Source organism: Quercus lobata, chromosome 6 (genome assembly GCF_001633185.2).
Source record: "Quercus lobata isolate SW786 chromosome 6, ValleyOak3.0 Primary Assembly, whole genome shotgun sequence".
NCBI classification, from domain to species: Eukaryota; Viridiplantae; Streptophyta; class Magnoliopsida; order Fagales; family Fagaceae; genus Quercus; species Quercus lobata.
The window spans coordinates 43805411-43823140 of record NC_044909.1 but is presented as its reverse complement, the minus strand read 5'-3'; the positions used below and the strand labels follow the sequence as shown (position 1 = coordinate 43823140).

The window sequence follows — 17730 nt, the reverse complement described above, 5'->3', positions numbered from 1 at the left end:
TACCAAGTTTAGTGACCAGCCATCTCCATCCTTTTCTCCTTTGAACACTCACGAAGGGATAGATGAGATAGGGTCCATAGGGATGAGCCCACAAGAGTAAAAAAGAGTTAAAGTCCATGGCAATGGCCCATGGTACAAATTGGGTTTGTATAACAGGTGGGAGTCTGATAGTTACTTTCTGTATAGCCTGTTATACTTAGCCGAATGTAAGGATAAGCAAAATAAAAACACCCACTAAAGTTCACTCAACAAATGGGCCAGAAAGGCCTAATGTCATACTCATCAGCATGGAGGTTTAGACCCAAATAAAAAAGAGAGAAGGGAGGTCTTGTGGGATATATCGACTATTGACACAAACAATGAGTAGCAAAATTCGGCACATTTCTATGTCTAAGGTGGTGTTATTAACATTATTGTTTTGTTTTCGATTTCTAGTAATGGCAATGCCTTGGGCAAAATAGTCTGTTTGTTAAAATTTATTCAGTGGCTATAGTTCTATTTCATTAACACACATGTAAACAAGTAATATAGCAATTTGTAAATCATACATATATATGTTATCCCTACGTGATGCAACAACGACGCCAAGCAAATATTTAAGAACAATAGAATTACAAATACATAATGATGCTGCTCAAATTAGATGATAATCTAAAAGTTGATGCTGCTGAGTCACTGACAAACTACATGTTTAACTGCATCATGACAGAGTAGAACACGGACAGAACCAAAATGTTGCAAATCGGCTGAAGCCTACCAAAACATTGTTTTTTGCAATTTTAGGCAGTTCTGTCACATGTGAAAAGGCAAAAATACTGAACTCAATCCTCTCCAGGAATAAGGGAAGAAAATTTGGAGAGAGAAGTTTCAGCAAAAGGACAAAAGAGGAGGAATTTTCAGTTTGTTTTGCATCTAGACCTCAATCTTCCAGCAATACCTTGTGCAGCAGGAACGAATGCAAAAGATGCCGGTGACTTGTTTTCAGACTGCTTTGGACTTCTCTCTGATTCAATATTATCATTACCACCCTCACTTTCTTTAGAAGGCATCTCCTCTTCCTCTACACCGCTTTCTGGTGAAAAAGTTACATCCTGCTTGATATCTGCAATTTTCTCACTAGCCCCTGGTAACCCCTTATCATCATGGCCATTTCCTATTCTGCGCTTCTGCCTCAATCTTCCAGCAATACTTCGTGAGGCAGGAATGGATGCAGTTGATGCCGGTGACTTGTTTACAGCCTGCTTAATATCTAAAATTCTCCCATTCATTCCTAACACATTGTGCCTGTGGCTTGGTTCAGCAGCAGGAGCAGGCTTCTTATGCTTTGGACTTCTCTCTGACACAATAGTATTATCGTCATCCACACTTTCTTTAGAATGCATTTCCTCCTCTTCATCTACACCACTTGCTGGTGCATCCTGCTTGATGTCTGCAATTTTCTCACTAACCCCTGGTAACTGCTTATCATCACGGTCATTGCTTATTCTGCGCTTCTGCCTTAATATTCCAGCAATACTATCGGGGCTTGGTACAATGGGGAGTGCATGCTTCTTTTTTAGCTTTGAGGAACTTTTCAAATCATTATTTCTATCACCATGTTCTTTGTCTGTAAAATGAGGTTCCTTCTCTTTTTCACCCTTGAACTGGTCATCTGTGCCGTTTCCAGTTTGAGGCTTTGCTAACCCAGGGAGATCATCAACCCCATTTTCAACCTCTGCAGAAGTCAGATTCACAGACTGCACTCCTATATCTGAAAAGGGTAATGACCTCCTAGCAGAAACTTGATTGTTAGTACCTGGAATTGGACTAGTCTGTTTCTCACCCTCAAACTTATCCTCACTTTTGGCTTCAGGTTGAGACTTAAATGATCCAAGGTGAATACTTTCAACCTTGAGAGATCCCTCAGACTCTACTTCAACATCTGAGAATGGCAGCGACCTCTTTGCAGAAACTTGCTTGGTAACATCAGCATTTTTATCCAAATTTGTCTGTAAGCGTCGAGTTTGAATGAGGTAGTGCGCAACAGATTTGAAGCCCAATTTTGATATCTGGAGGGTGGACAAAATTAAGCTTAGCCAATTCAACACTGAGAGAGAGGGAGGGAAGGCATGGTTGAGAAGATAACCTTTTTATAAAGAGTACCAGTGGGAGGCCATCCTTTAGCTTGCCGGCACAAACTGCAGTTGCAGATTCCACGACAGGGAGGGCAAATCCAATTAGGGTTTTGCAGGGCTTCAAGTACGTGTTCCCCGTATCTGTAGAAAAGAAAAGAGATAAAGCCAAAAAAAAAAAAAAAGGAGGGGGGGGGGGGGGGAATGGGGGCATCAGATTTTACATTACACAAAAAGTGATCAGGTATCTCAAGGACTCCATTTACAGCATGCAAATAACGCCCTTCACAGTGCTGAGAAATCAGAAGACCTTAATATGAAGGATAAATTTACGAGTAGGTCTACACAAGCCAAACATGTGAGCACAAGTGGGTCTATATCTACAAAAATTGGGATATTTTTATAGTGCTCAAGTGATTGAAGGGTGGCTGGGGGTTCAAGTAAGCAGACTTAAATGATCTCCAATGTATTTTTCATTATTTCTCTTGGTGACTGTTTAACATGGAAAGAATAAAAAGCAGAATTTGAGAGGTTCTTCTAGCAATCACTGCTCACCAATCAACCTATGTATGTATGACAACAACAAACCTAGCTATGCTTATGGGTAGAATGGAGTTGTACATGGGCTTAAAATGAATCTGCCAGCATATGCTGAGAGTTGCCTTGTTAACTAGCTAACTATCTTGTTAACAAGCTCAAACATGTCAACTGTCTGAGTTTCATTATCAGGTTCAAGTGAACACCCCAGCCTATGCTCAGCATGGTTTGTTTTGGCACCTATAATAAGAAACCGATATTACGTTCTTAAAATAATCATAGCAGAATGAGCATGTAGCAATGCATATAAAGATTCTAAGATGGGGAAACCAAAAAAAAAAAAAAAAAACAGAAGAAAAGAAGAAGAAGATTTATCAATTTAAATTACAGAAAGGTGCATAATTGGTAACCTGGTAAGTAGCGCCAGGAAGTGATAAATTTAGCAGAATTGATTGACAATGCTCGAAGACATTCAAAGACAAAAATAAAGGTAACAATAAGCAGGAAGGTGCCATAGAGAGATTGTGCCTGGTGTTATGCAGTAATTGCTTATTAGGCTCTAACATTGTAAACATGTACAATAAAAACGTATTTCATACTATCAGGATTTAATTATGGTACATTTAAGCACATAAAAGAATGTTGAATAGAGCATACCTCATATACAAACAATCTCCACAGAACTGCCCTTGGACCATGTTGCATTTGCAACACTGAGTCCGATAGCCAAGAGTTTTCTGCCTGTAAAACCGCATTTCATCTTAAGAATAATTGAAACTACACGCAACTATTTCAGGCCAAGGATATAAATCTGATAAAAACCATATAAAACAAGAACATAAAATGCAAGAGGAAATCCTAAAACTCGAATAGGGATTAAAAAAAAAAACTAAACTAAAATAAGTTACAAGAAGGATGTATAATATAAAATACACTTTTCTATATTTTATTTTTATTTTAGCTGCTCTTGGTGTTTCTCCTAACTAATAGATTTATCGCCAGAAAGGATACTTCAGACACTAAGTGAAACAAGTCCTCCAGCTAAGCATATTTTTGCCAAGCATAAAAAGCCAAGCATCCCATCAATAAAACAGATTAATGTACCTTCTATATTATTATTATTATTATTTTGTTTGGTAAGAAGGGAAAGAGTTTTATTATAAATAAGTACCTTCTATATTATTATAAAGCATAACTTACACTTTTTGTAAGTGAAAAAGTTAGTTGACAAACTTGTAATTTTGAAACGCAATTAAAGATTGTAAACTTTGCTTTTGCAAGTATTACAAAAGGTGTAAAAGTTGCTTTAGAGAATTAATAATAAGAAAAATGATAACCTCATTGGTGACACTATATCTACAGTAAACTCTATTAATCCATTTCAAGAAAAATTTAAATTAAATCCAATCTTTCCCTAGCCCAACAGTTAGAAAGTCATCCCCAGCACATTGCTAACAGTCTAATGCATCAGCCACCACATATCCCTCCAAAGAGCTAAATACCACTACCATATCCAGCACTTTGTCTGCAATAATTCCACTAGGCCACACCATCCCACTACTTTAGCCACTGTCTGTACATGAGTATATAAGCATTATTATTTTATTAAACTTAGGCCATTCTCCTTCCTGATTGATCTTGTTTAAATCCTTGTTCTTATATTGTGATTGCCCAAATTTTCTGAATCATGTTTGATTTGATTGTCTGAGTGTGCGTTAATGAATCCCACATAGAATGTGTACAATGTAACTTGACTAGGCTACAAAACCAATTACGAGGACTCCCAATTATAACTTGACTAGTCCTATTGGGATATGGAGCATATGTGACTAATGTTTTCTCAAGTTGTGACATACATCTGCTCTCCTAATTTATTAGTTTTCATTATATTAATAAAAGTTTTAGAACTTTCTTAGGCTAAAATTTATCAATATCAAAAAAGATGGGAGGCATTCAAAATGTGTTTGTGGTATTATCCTATTAACTACTAGCAATTTTGGTAAGCACAGTCTTTTACTTCACATATTATCAGCTTAAATTTCAGCTACCTAAAAACCAGACCAAAATTGTAATTTGTAAGACAAAAAAATACAGCAGCAATTGAAAGAACCACCAGACCTGCATTGATGGCAAGTCTTTCCCCTAACTTGGTCATAAATTCTCTTTCCATCCTTGCCATAACCATCCACAAATAATGTCCAGCTCTTCTCAGTGTTGCCCAACCGCTTCTCATGCTCTTCAGTGTAAACCTCTGGCTTCGAACCCTCTTCCAACAATACACCATCATCTTGCAAAGACTTACGCTTCTTCACGATTTCCGTTTCTGCATAGCTAACTGGTGTCCCATTCTTCAACCTAAATCTCCACAATTAAAAATAAAATAAAATCAGAAAATGTCCCATCAAAAACAGAATTAAATTCATTAAAAAATCAAATCATATTCTTGTTAAAAAAAATAAAAATAAAAAATTAGACCCATTTAGCATTCAGAATCACAAACACATTACAGTCTATCAAAATTTGGCATCCTTCTTTAAGTCCCATAGTTTAGAGGCGGTTTCAAATTAAATTTAAACCCACACTTTTAAAAGTTTCAAATTAAACAATGCACTTCAAAAAAAGTTTCAATTCAAATTTTCAAACCATAAAGCCACTACGCATGAAGCCATTAATTGAAAAATGCTTTAAAAAGACAAACATTGAAACATCATGTAACTTGAAGTGAAATAATGTCCATAACTTCATATATAATCAGCACATAGTATTTAAGTAACTACACGGCATCATTTTCTTTAAGACATCACCTTGTTTAAGCATTATCTAGTACAACAATATAAATATTTATGGTTTGAATCGAAAAGTTTATAAAAGTATTGGGTTTTAATATATAATTTCTCCTACAAAAGACTTAAACTTTTCATATTCCATTGTGTCAGCTTCTAAATTTAAGCCAAAAGTTAAAAAAAAAAAAAAAAATACAAATATGTTCTTAAACAAGAAGAGAGGGAGTGATAGAAAAACCGGGAAGAGCGGCGAGTGGGTCCAGATGGCGGCGCAGGAGAGGGCCGAGGAGTAGTTGTACAGTTGTTGAGGTTCCTTGGGTTGCGCTTAGTGTTAGAGGGAATCACAGACTTGAGCTTGAGAGAGAGGTCGAGAATGCCCAGCTTCTGCATTCTCTCGAGGTTTTCTTTGATCCTTTGCTCTCTGGATAGCTCGTACTGAGACGCTTTCTGGGTTTGGCTGCTCAGGGGTTCGCCATTTTGGATTTCTTCGATAGTATTTGCAGGGGATTCTATAGCTTCACTTCTCTTTCGCATTGTGTCGCCAATGAACTCTCTCTCTCTCTTTGTGGGTGTGATTTGAATCTCTAACGGTCGAATAGAAGGGTTTGGACTTCGGAGTCTGAAAATATAGGGTGGGGACTAGAGAGTGGAGCGAGGGAAACTGGGAAAGTAAAGTTGGGGATAGGGACAAATTTAATATTTTGCTGTTTATTTATTTATTTATTTTTTATTGTTTCACCCATCTTTTTTATTTAACTTGCCACGTACCAATATTTTATTCTTTTTCTTATAAAATAACAAAATTTTAAGATGGAAAAAAAAATTTTCAAATACATTATATGCTGTAATTGATAAGATTTTAGTACAATATCTTAGGCGAAATACATTAAAATATTTTTGATTAAATTCAAATACATGATTGTATTGAGTATTAACCTATTAAACACAAACACGGTTATATTTTCCGATGACAATAAAATTCAAAATATTTATGTGTTTCAATTTTTATTATTTTTAGAAAAAGGTAATGAAATTTTATTGAAAGACAAAAATAGAGCGATCAAGACAGATCAAGTAGCAATACAAAGTTAAGATTTGGACGAATACCTTCTATCCATTTGCTATAAGATCATTAACTTCAATACCTTTCTTAGTTAGAATAATGTGCAAAAGCATTTCCCTGATGTTTGACATGAGAGAAAGAGAGCAAACTAAAAACGAAGGCTAACCGTTATGTTTGAATTTAATTAATGGATTCAATATACTACACACCTACACTTAAGGTGCTTTATCAAAATTCTACCTTTTATGATATAAATGGGAGTGTGAGACTGGCTAAAAATGAAATCATACATTTTTTTTTCTTTTTTTCTTTTTTTTTTGGTATAACTTGATGGTTAGGGAAAAGGAGATTTAAACCCTAGTTCTCCTAAAGAAGGAAAGCAGACAATATCATTAAACTACAAGATTCATGATAAATGTGAAATCATATTTAGAAAAGAATAAAATATAAAAAAAAATTTAAATAAACAAAAAAGCTAATATATTAAATGAACAAAAAAAACTAACTCAAACTCACCATTATTTATTAGGTAGGAAGGTTGGTGATGAGGTGGATTAAGATTCTTTAAATTTTTGGATATTTATTTCTTAAAATTTATCAATTTATTAGGTATGGGTTTGAATTTTATCAAGTCATTAATAATTTAAATAAATCTCAAAATATATTAATATTAATTTATCCAATTCACTTGTTCAAAATTGATTGAAATGTTGGATTGATATTTTTCTTTCTTCACCCAATTAGAAAAAAAAAGTATGTTTTCTTTCACTTCTTTTTTCACCACAAAATTGCCTTGCAACTCATTAGCGAAAAGCCTTATAGTTTGTTCAATGGTATTTTTTGGTTTCTTTTATGACGAGTATTAGAGATCACCTCCTTCATTTATCATAATAATTTAATTATCAAAAACTAAATGAAAATGAAAGAAAAGAGTAATACTTGTAATTGTAATTGTTAGTTATAACTTCCAACAGACTTAGATAACTTGAATTCTTGATTTATTAAGCTGAAAGCATCCACCCCTTCAATTTTATTAGACTTCATCCATTTTCATTATTTTTCCAGACAAATATTGTCCATGCTGACTAGGAGGGAAATAAAAATTGGTCATGGACTTTTTCTTTTTGGGCCCAAAGGCAATATCGATCAAGCTGGTTAAAACCCAAATAATCCCAAAGCCTTTTGTGAGGCCCAGTAGGGCCAGTATCAAACACACAAATGATCCATCCAGAAACATATTCATCCCTTGTGAAGAAGTATCAATTTTGTTTTTTCTTTGATAGACTAGTAGAGTATCATTGAGAATCAGTTTTACTATTCCAACATCTTGGTCTTTTTTTCAATTAAATTGTTAAATTAATCCTTCAAAATTGTATAAATTTTATTGGTGTCCCAACTCAACTAAACAGCACCTAAGTCCCCTGGCCTACAACGGTTCTTTTAATAATACGCCACAAATGGTTTAAGTTGGTTCACTCTCTTTGACCTTCTTCATGTGAAGCAGCAACTTGGCTGGTTTCTAGGGCCAGAATCACAAGTTAGCTCCATCTTTCATTTTTCTGTGCTTTTCCAACAAGTGGCAGTAGGTGAAGATGGTAAAAAAGTGTTGGGGTATCCTACAAATTGTTTTCCATCAACACTTAAAACAACCTCCAAGGCGCCAGCTCATCAGAATTCAGCCTTTGGTGCCGGTAAATGGTCATCAAAGCTTTATTCCATGTCCCCACTACTACGGGACTAAAGCGCTTCATCGGTTTCTACAAGAGTTGGTTCTATTCAAAATTATTTTCTGAAAATTACTCATTTAGTTTGGTTCACTCTCTTTGACCTTCTTCATGTGGGCACATGGCCGATTGGTTATTGCACAAAGCAAAATCTACAAATTTCTGACACTCAGAGAAGAGTTCGCCAATGTTGATGAACTACCACATGAAAGTTTGTACCTCCAACTGGTTCTTACTCCTTCCCCATTACAAAGGGGTCAAACCAAATGCAACTGTTTATACAAGCTTACAAGTTTCATCTATGGTTTAATCTGCTTTCTTTTCTAAACAAGAAGGTACTTATATGCTTACCACTTGCGTAGTTACTAACCAAAGGTACTTTAATCCTTGTTCTCATTAACTTGGGGACTCAGAAGCCAAAGCCATGAAATCATATTATATTGCAGCCTTGGTTGTTTTCTTCTTCAATTGGTGCTATATTGGAAAGGCTGCTAATGGTCAAGGGTCGGGAGCTTCTTTTATCTTTGGCGATTCTCTAGTTGATGCAGGGAACAATAACTATTTACGAACGTTGTCTAAGGCAAATATACAACCTAATGGAATTGATTTCAAAGCATCCGGAGGAAATCCTACCGGCCGGTATACAAATGGTAGAACCATAGGTGATATCATAGGTAGGTTTTCTCTTATGTACATTTAAAATTTTAAATGAAATGACATTTTGCAGTCTAATAGATTTAAAAAATAAAATCTTAATTTCGGATAATAAAAACCTTTTCCTTTTAAATATTTTGCATTTTGATTTTTTTTTTCTTTTAAAATTTATCCCTTTCAGGAGATGAATTGGGACAACCAAACTATGCAGTCCCATTTTTGGCCCCAAATTCCACTGGGAACGCTATATTACATGGTGTGAATTATGCATCAGGAGGAGGAGGAATTATGAATGCAACTGGAAGAATATTTGTTAGCACTTAGTACTCAACCCTTTGTAAATTTTCAATTCTCTTATTTATTGAGTCGTTTGTTTCATTTTTTGAAAAAAAAACAACTTTTGGCTGGGAAAAAGTCAAAAAGATACATCAACATGTTCCTTTAAATTAAAGACTCACTGTTGTGCAGGTTAATCGGCTTGGATTGGATATCCAAATTGATTATTTCAACATTACTAGAAAACAGATTGACAGCTTGTTGGGTCCATCAAAGGCCAGAGATTTCATAATGAAGACTTCAATTTTTTCAGTCACAATTGGAGCAAATGATTTCCTAAACAATTATCTTCTACCTGTCCTCTCCATTGGGGCAAGACTTTCTGAAAGCCCAGATGCTTTTATTAATGACATGCTCACTCACTTCAGGGGCCAACTTACTGTAAGTAAATTAAAGCATCTTTAATAACAACTAATTGGGTATTTGAATGGTTTCTTTTTTTCTTTTTCTTTTTTTGATGAACTATTTGAATGGTTTCTTAAGATTATTAGAGCAGTTGCATTCAATGTAAAATACTAAAATTGCATAAATGCAAAATTTTGGCTAATTAACCCAAAAAATCATTCACATCACTTTGTTTAAAAATATGCATATCTTATCCATAGCTACAATTGCCTTGTAAATATACACAACTGCTTATGTGTAAAGTAAAAGCTTATTTTATTCAATTCTAAATTCACTTTTTTGGTTGGTGTGTGTGAGTAATACGAGTGTTTAAAAGAAATGATTATGTGAATGAATAATAAATATTTTATTGAAATAGCTTTTACAGTAAACAATCTGATATGAGTTTTTTTTTTTTTTTTTTTTAAATGTTTGTATAAAATAGAAAAAAATAGATTATCATTTTAAAATAGACATAAATTATTGCATCAATTGATACGAATGCTCTTATTTGTGTGTATGATTGGCAGAGGCTATACCAGCTAGATGCTCGAAAGTTTGTCATTGGGAACGTTGGACCGATAGGCTGCATACCTTATCAAAGGACAATCAATCAATTAAAGGAAGACGAATGTGTGGAATTACCCAACAAGCTAGCACTTCAATACAATGCTAAGTTGAAGGATTTGGTCACTGAATTAAACGAAAACCTCCCAGGAGCTACATTTGTTTTTGCAAATGTGTATGATTTGGTGTTGGACGTAATCACAAACTATAAGAAGTATGGTAAGTAAGAACCATTGATACAATTTGCCAACCATGTAACCTGCTGCATCATTTCGCCTAAGCTTTTAGGCCTAATTTGACATAATATTTGATCAACAAGTTATTTAAGGTAAACACAGTAAAAAAAAAGTTAATTTCTTTTTATTTTTTGGTCCTATAGCAAAAAAAATGTCACCCATGTGAATCTAGAATTAGACATGGTACTTCTAATAAATAGGACAGAATTGAAACTAAATGGACAAAATATTATGGTACTTAGCATTTGTCTCTGTAATTTCCAATAGCTTATTTACATAATGTTTATTACAAGATTATATACATTTTCGTACAGGATTTACAACTTCAAGTAAAGCATGTTGTGGAAATGGGGGTCAGTTTGCGGGGATCATTCCATGTGGACCTACATCTAGCATGTGCTCGGATCGCGACTCGCATGTGTTCTGGGATCCTTATCATCCAAGTGAAGCTGCCAACCTTATCATAGCCAAGAAATTGCTTGATGGAGACACAAAAATCATCTCTCCTATGAATCTTAGACAACTTCGAGATCACTAATTTTCATTTCCAAGAAATTAATGGTGTCCACTAGTTTGTATTATGTCCTTTGAATGTTACCCAATATCTTGTTTGAATTATTGCTCTTGTATCGAGTAAAGTTTACAAAAGACAATCTCTTTTGTCTTACTAAATTACTTCAAACTATTTCCTCCCTTTATTCTTCTCTTCTTCTTGGTTTTGTTTTGGTTTCTTTCATTGTTGCGACTTATACGTTCTATGTTGTTTAATTGCAAATTTGCAAGCATTAAGGTTAATGAGAAATAAATTGGATTAAAATCTTTTATACAGGATTAAAATCTTATAAAGTTTGATGATTTTTAACTAATTTTTATATAGGATTAAAATCTTATAGATTTCTTAAAGTAATGCAACCACAAAGTTCTTAAAATTGAATCTATCATTTTGAAATAAGCAAATTAAATTTTGCCACATCATTAATCATTTAAAATTTATACCTAAATGATGATAGCATAAACTATGTAGTAAATTCTAATTTATTTATTTCAAAATTAATAAATATGATTCTAAAAAGTGTACAGTGGAATTATCCTAAAGTTCTTATAAGATTTGAATTCCACTGTTTGCCTCTTAGTTTTCGTTTGAGAATTGAGAGTTCAAAAAGAAAATGAGATGATTAAATCATAAATAAACAAAAAGAAAAGATAAAAGTTTGGTGATCGTGACCGTATCTCATGAACCGAGCACGTAAGACATGTGTCTCACTAACACATGGATCCCATACCTATGTTTGGTTATTCTTGGCCATCCTAGGTTGAGCGTATTCCTTTGAGTGGTTGGCCATTCTTTATTATCTGAACAATCTGACAAGGAATGATTGGTAGTTAGTTTATCTATGTCAAGGCGGGAAGGTGCTTTGTCAAACTGAGCACGATTTCGAGTTGAACGATCCATGGGCCTTGGCCCAAAAATATGGAGTAGCCGAGCATAGGTGCCCCAGGCTCATCTCCACCAATAGGTCCAGTACTATACTGATTGAATAGTAGCATTAACATAGCATTTGGTTGCACCTGGGAAAAGGGAAGGGAAATTGTAAAGAAATGAAACGGAAAATATTTGTCCGTGTGTTTGGATGTGGGAAGGAAACGAAAGGAAACAAATAAGAAAATATTACTTTCCCTTGTTTGGTTTTCAAAGAGAAGAGAAAGGAAAATAAATGTTTTACCTTTTTGCCTTTAACTATGGGACATGTTAGAAAAGTAATGGCGCATTAGTAATTTCATAATTAAAAAAAAAAAGTCCAAATTATTTTTTTGCCTTTAACTATGGGACATGTTAGAAAAGTAATGGCGCATTAGTAATTTCATAATTAAAAAAAAAAGTCCAAATTATTTTAACATAACATGACTTGGATAATTTGGAGTTTGTTACTATATATTTTTATTTTTTTTACTTTTTTTCTTCTCATATTATTTTCTATAAAATTCTTATTATTCTCTCTCACATTCTCTCTTGAAAGAGGGGTTATTCTCTTTCTCTTGATTTTTTTATTCTATCTTGCAACTCTATTTTATATTGATGAATCATTATAATTTTTAAAACTTTATTTTACGTTCATACGTTTTGGCATGTTATTTTTTAGTTCCCTATCACAAGTTCTCTCTCTCTCTCTCTCTCTCTCTCTCTCTCTCTCTCTCTAATAAAATTTAGAGAATAAATTATACGTGTAAAGTATAAGTTTGACATGAATTTTGATTATTATGATAATTTCTTTTAAGAGAATGAATAATTTGAATAATTTATTTAAATAAAAATTATACGTTTATTCATTTTGTTTAAATGTATAATTAACCTCATGCAATTCATTTAAAAGTAATGACATTAAAACAAATGAATAACTGTCGTAAATATTATATTTGTATATTCATAACCTTTTATGTTTAAAAAGACTTTCACTTAAATTTAGCCGTACTGAAGTGGATTGAAATGCTATATTAATGTGACTCAACAAATGTGTAACAACAGTAAATGATATGTTTAAGAATTTAGATATTACGAGATTGAAATATATATATATATATATATATTAATAAATTTGAATTTAGATTAGGTGTTTTTTGAGAAAATTCAATATACAGTAAAGAAAGAAGAAAATAGAGAGTGAAAAGAGAGAGAGAGAGACCAGAGGTTAAAGATGATTGTATTAACCAACAAAGAAATGAATTACAAGCTTTTCTGAATAATGATCTGAGTAAGGATTCTACTATTTATAGAGTACAATCATTTCCTAAAACTGAATAGCTTAAGATCCAGATTATACGGAACTAATTCCATGAATTCAGGAACTATAACCACCTCTCTAACTAACATTCCCTCCAATATTAACTTCCATTTGATCACACAGTCACACGAAACCGTTTCTGTGTTGATGAATAAAGTCCTTAGTTTAAGTCCAAAATGGTGCGCTGCATAGATTAATAAACCGATGCGTATTGACTTAAGTGAAACGGTGCGTGTTGAGTCTTTATTACTGTGTTGATCATGTTGAGACTGATCTTCAACACTTTTAACCCAAACATGTCTTTTCCCATGATGTAATTGTACAAAAACAGATTGAAGTGGATCAAAATGAACTGAAGTGCTGAATGGACCAAATAGGACAAAGTGGACAGAAAAGGACCAAATTAAATCTCAAAGGACCGAATAGGACCAAAGTGGAGATACCGGACCGAAGTGGACTGAATAGAAGCAATTGGACTGAATTGGACCGAATAGAATCAAAGTAGACAGAATGGACCGCATAGAACTAAAGAGGACTGAATAGAACCAAAGTGGACAGAATGTACTGAATAGGACCAAAGTAGACAGAATGGACCGAATAAGACCGAAGTGGACAGAATAGGATCAATGTGAACCGAATAGAGCCACAATGGTTTAAGTTGATTCACTATCTTTGACCTTCATGTGGGCACTTGGCCAAGTGCTTATTGCAGAAAGCAAAATCAACAAATTTCTAACACGTTGAGAAGACTTCGCCAATGTTGATGAACTACCGCATGAAAGTTTGTACCTTCAACTTCTTACGCCTTCCCATTACAAAAGGGGTCAAACCAAACGCAACTCTATACAATCGTACAAGTTTTATCTATGGTTTAATATGCTTTCTTCTGTAAACAAGAAGGTACTTATATGCTTACCTCTAGGCTAGTTACTTATCAATGGTGCTTTAGTCCTAGTTCTCATTAACTTGGGGACTCAGAAGCCATAGCCATGAAATCTTATATTGCAGCCTTGGTTGTTTTCTTCTTCATTTGGTGCTATATTGGAAAGGCTGCTAAAGGAGAACGGTTGGGAGCTTCTTTTATATTTGGCGATTCTATAGTTGATGCAGGGAACAATAACTATTTACCATCGTTGTCCAAGGCCAATATCCCACCTAATGGAATTGATTTCAAAGCATCTGGAGGAAATCCAACAGGCCGTTATACAAATGGTAGAACCATATGTGATATCGTAGGTAAGTTCTCTCCTTAGGTACCTTTTAAATGACATGACATTTTGTATACCATTAGATTTATAAAAGAAATTCTTAAATTCTTAAACGGATAGCAAATACTTTTTGTTTTTAAATAGTTTGTATTTTGATTTTTTTTTCCTTTTAAAATTTATTCCTTTCAGGAGAAGAATTGGGAGTACCAAACTACGCGGTCCCATTTTTGGCCCCAAATTCCACTGGGAAAGCTATATTATACGGTGTGAATTATGCATCAGGAGCAGGAGGAATTCTGAATGCAAGTGGAAGAATATTTGTCAGCACTTAGTACTCAAAACCTTTTGTAGAATTTTCAATTCTCTTATTTATTGACTCGTTTGTTTCATTTTTTGAAAAAAAAAAAACTTTTGGCTGGGAAAAAGTCAAAAAGATACATCAACATGTTCCTTTAAATTAAAGACTCAAATGTTGTGCAGGTTAATCGGCTTGGATTGGATATCCAAGTTGATTATTTCAACATTACTAGAAAACAGATTGACAGCTTGTTGGGTCCATCACAGGCCAGAGATTTCTTAATGAAGACTTCAATTTTTTCAGTCACAATTGGAGCAAATGATTTCCTAAACAATTATCTTCTTCCAGTCGTCTCCATTGGATCAAGAATTACTCAAAGCCCAGATGCTTTTATTAATGACATGATCACTCGCTTCAGTGGCCAACTTATCGTAAGTAAATCAAATCATCTTTAATAACAACTAATTTGGTATTTGAATAGTTTCTTAAGATTACTACAGTAGTTGCATCAGTCAATGTAAAATGACATAAATGCAAAATTTTGGCCAATCAACCTAAAAAATCGTCCATATCAATGTCTAAAATTATACATATCTTGTCCACAGCTACTGTTCCGTGTAAATTTACATTACTACTACTCATGTATAAAAGCATATTTTATTCTTTTCGCAATTCATTTTTGCAGTTGATATGTGTGTGTGTCAGTGATATGGGTGTTTTAAAAAATATGGTTATATGAATGAAAAATAAATATTTTATTGAAATAGCTTTTAAAATAGATAATCTAATATGAATATTTTTGAAAAGTGATTATGTAAAATAGACATGAATTTCTGTACAAATTGCTACTAATGCTCTTATATTTTTTGTTTGATTGGCAGAGGCTATACCAGCTAGATGCTCGAAAGATTGTCATAGCAAACGTTGGACCGATAGGCTGCATACCTTATCAAAAGACACTATATCAATCAAACGAAGACGAATGTGTGGAATTACCCAACAAGCTAGCACTTCATTACAATGCTAAGTTGAAGGATTTGCTCACGGAATTAAACGAAAACCTCCCAGGAGCTACATTTGTTCTTGCAAATGTGTATGATTTGGTGTCGGACATAATCATAAACTATGAGAATTATGGTAAGAAGTAAGAACCATTAATACAATTTGCCAACCATGTAACACTGCTGCATCATTTTGCCTAATCTTTTAGGCCTAATTTGACATAATATTTTATCAAAAAGTTATTTAAGGTAAATCCGGTATAAAAAAAAAAAAAAAATTAAATAATTTTTTTTGCTCCTATAGCAAAAAAAAATGTCACCCATGCGAATCTAGGATTAGACATGGTACTTCTAATAAATAGGATAGAATTGAAACTAAATGGACAAAATATTATGTTACTTAGCGTTTGTTTGAGTATTTTGTAATTTTCAATAGCTTATTTACATAGTATTTATCACAAGATTATGTCCATTTTCGTACAGGATTTACAACTTCAGGTAAAGCATGTTGTGGAAATGGGGGCCGGTATGCGGGAATCATTCCATGCGGACCCACGTCTAGTTTGTGCTCGGATCACTCCTCACATGTGTTCTGGGATCCTTATCATCCGAGTGAAGCTACCAACCTTATCATCGCCAAGAAATTGCTCGATGGAGACACAAAAATCATCTCTCCTATGAATCTTAGACAACTTCGAGATCTCTAATTTTCATATCCATGAAATTAATGGTGTCCACTCGTTTGTACTATGTCCTTTGAATAATACCCAATATCTTTTTTGAATTATTGCTCTTGTATCAAATAAAGTTTACAAAAGACAAGCTCTTTTTTCTTACTTAATTACTTCAAACTATTTCCTCCCTTTATTCTTCTCTTCTTCTTTGTTTTGTTTTGATTTCTTTCATTGTTGCGACTAATACGTTCTATGTTGCTTGCAAGCATTAAAGTTAATGAGAAATAAATCTGATGACTAGTAATAAAAAATTGAGAAACACAACTGATGATTTTTAGCTAATTTTTTTATAGGATTAAAATGTTATAGAGTTCTTGAGATAAGCAAATTGAATTTTGCCACATCGCTAATAATTTAAAATTTATACCAAAATGACGATCACGTAAATTATGTAGTAAATTCTAATTTATTTATTTCAAAATTGATTAAAAGTGTATGGTAGAATTATCCTAAAATTCTTATAGGATTTGAAATCCACCACCGTTTGCCTCTTTGTTTTCATTTGAGAGTTCATATAGGAACAATGAGTAAATCATAAATAAACAAAAAGAAATGGTAAGAGTTTGGTGATCCTAGGTTGAGCGTGTTTCTTTGGGTGGTTGGCTATTCTTTGTTGTCTGAAAAATTTGACAAGGCATGATTGGTTGTGAGCATCAGCATTGGGGCTTCTAAATGCCAAATGTTAGGAACATTTGGCATTTAAGCCCCAAAACTACCCAACAATGGAAAGGCCATATGCAATATGCCAATTCCAAATTTGGGATTTAGCTACAGTACCATCTCAAATGTAAGATGGTACTGTAGCTGAATGTTATAAAAAAAAAATAATTTTTTAATACTCTCATTTCTCTCTCCTCTCTCATTTATCCCGGTAAATTCCTCTCTCCTCTCTCATTTTTTCTGTTTCTTTTCTCTCACTTTCTTCCTGCTCTCTCTTCTTCAACGGAATGGAGGCAACGGCATGGAGGCTTGATCAGAAAAGCTGTGGTGGAGGCGTGGAGGTCGTGGGTTTCCGGCGTGAGGGTCGAATTTGGGTGGCGATTGGGTGGCGTTTGGGTGGTGTTTGGCGTTTGGCGTTTGGGTCGAAGATGATGACGATGATGACGGGCGACAGGCTGAATCCAGACGGCGACGGGCGACGGGCGACCCTCTCTCTCTCGCCATCGCTGCCGGTGAGAACAGATGGGTTTGGGTTTGGGTTTTGCGAGAACAGTGGGTTTGATTTTTGATTTTGGATTTTGGATTTTGGATTTTGATTTTGATTTAGGATTTTGATTTTGGTTTTGATTTTGATTTGGCTGGATTTGGCTGTGC

General features: G+C 34.0%; 3 protein-coding genes across 3 annotated transcripts; 2 read left to right on the top strand and 1 right to left on the bottom strand.

Annotated features, from left to right (window-relative positions):
• Nucleotides 1–551: 551 nt before the first annotated feature.
• LOC115993651 lies at nt 552–6095 on the bottom strand. Its single transcript, XM_031117597.1, has 5 exons — nt 5670–6095; nt 4767–5003; nt 3306–3389; nt 2126–2255; nt 552–2048 (listed from the first exon to the last, which is right to left on the bottom strand). Exons 1-5 carry the CDS (start codon nt 5963–5965, stop codon nt 897–899), a joined length of 1899 nt encoding a protein of 632 aa, XP_030973457.1. The 5' UTR covers nt 5966–6095; the 3' UTR covers nt 552–896.
• Nucleotides 6096–8453: 2358 nt separating this feature from the next.
• Nucleotides 8454–11097, top strand: LOC115995183 (GDSL esterase/lipase At2g23540-like). Its single transcript, XM_031119643.1, has 5 exons — nt 8454–8892; nt 9054–9184; nt 9341–9589; nt 10123–10378; nt 10710–11097. Exons 1-5 carry the CDS (start codon nt 8643–8645, stop codon nt 10931–10933), a joined length of 1110 nt encoding a protein of 369 aa, XP_030975503.1. The 5' UTR covers nt 8454–8642; the 3' UTR covers nt 10934–11097.
• Nucleotides 11098–14038: 2941 nt separating this feature from the next.
• Nucleotides 14039–16521, top strand: LOC115949661 (GDSL esterase/lipase At2g23540-like). The gene is made up of 5 exons (XM_031066951.1): nt 14039–14411; nt 14573–14703; nt 14864–15112; nt 15563–15818; nt 16166–16521. The coding sequence occupies exons 1-5, from the start codon at nt 14165–14167 to the stop codon at nt 16387–16389; spliced, it is 1107 nt and encodes a 368-aa protein (XP_030922811.1). The 5' UTR covers nt 14039–14164; the 3' UTR covers nt 16390–16521.
• The last annotated feature ends 1209 nt before the right edge of the window (nt 16522–17730 follow it).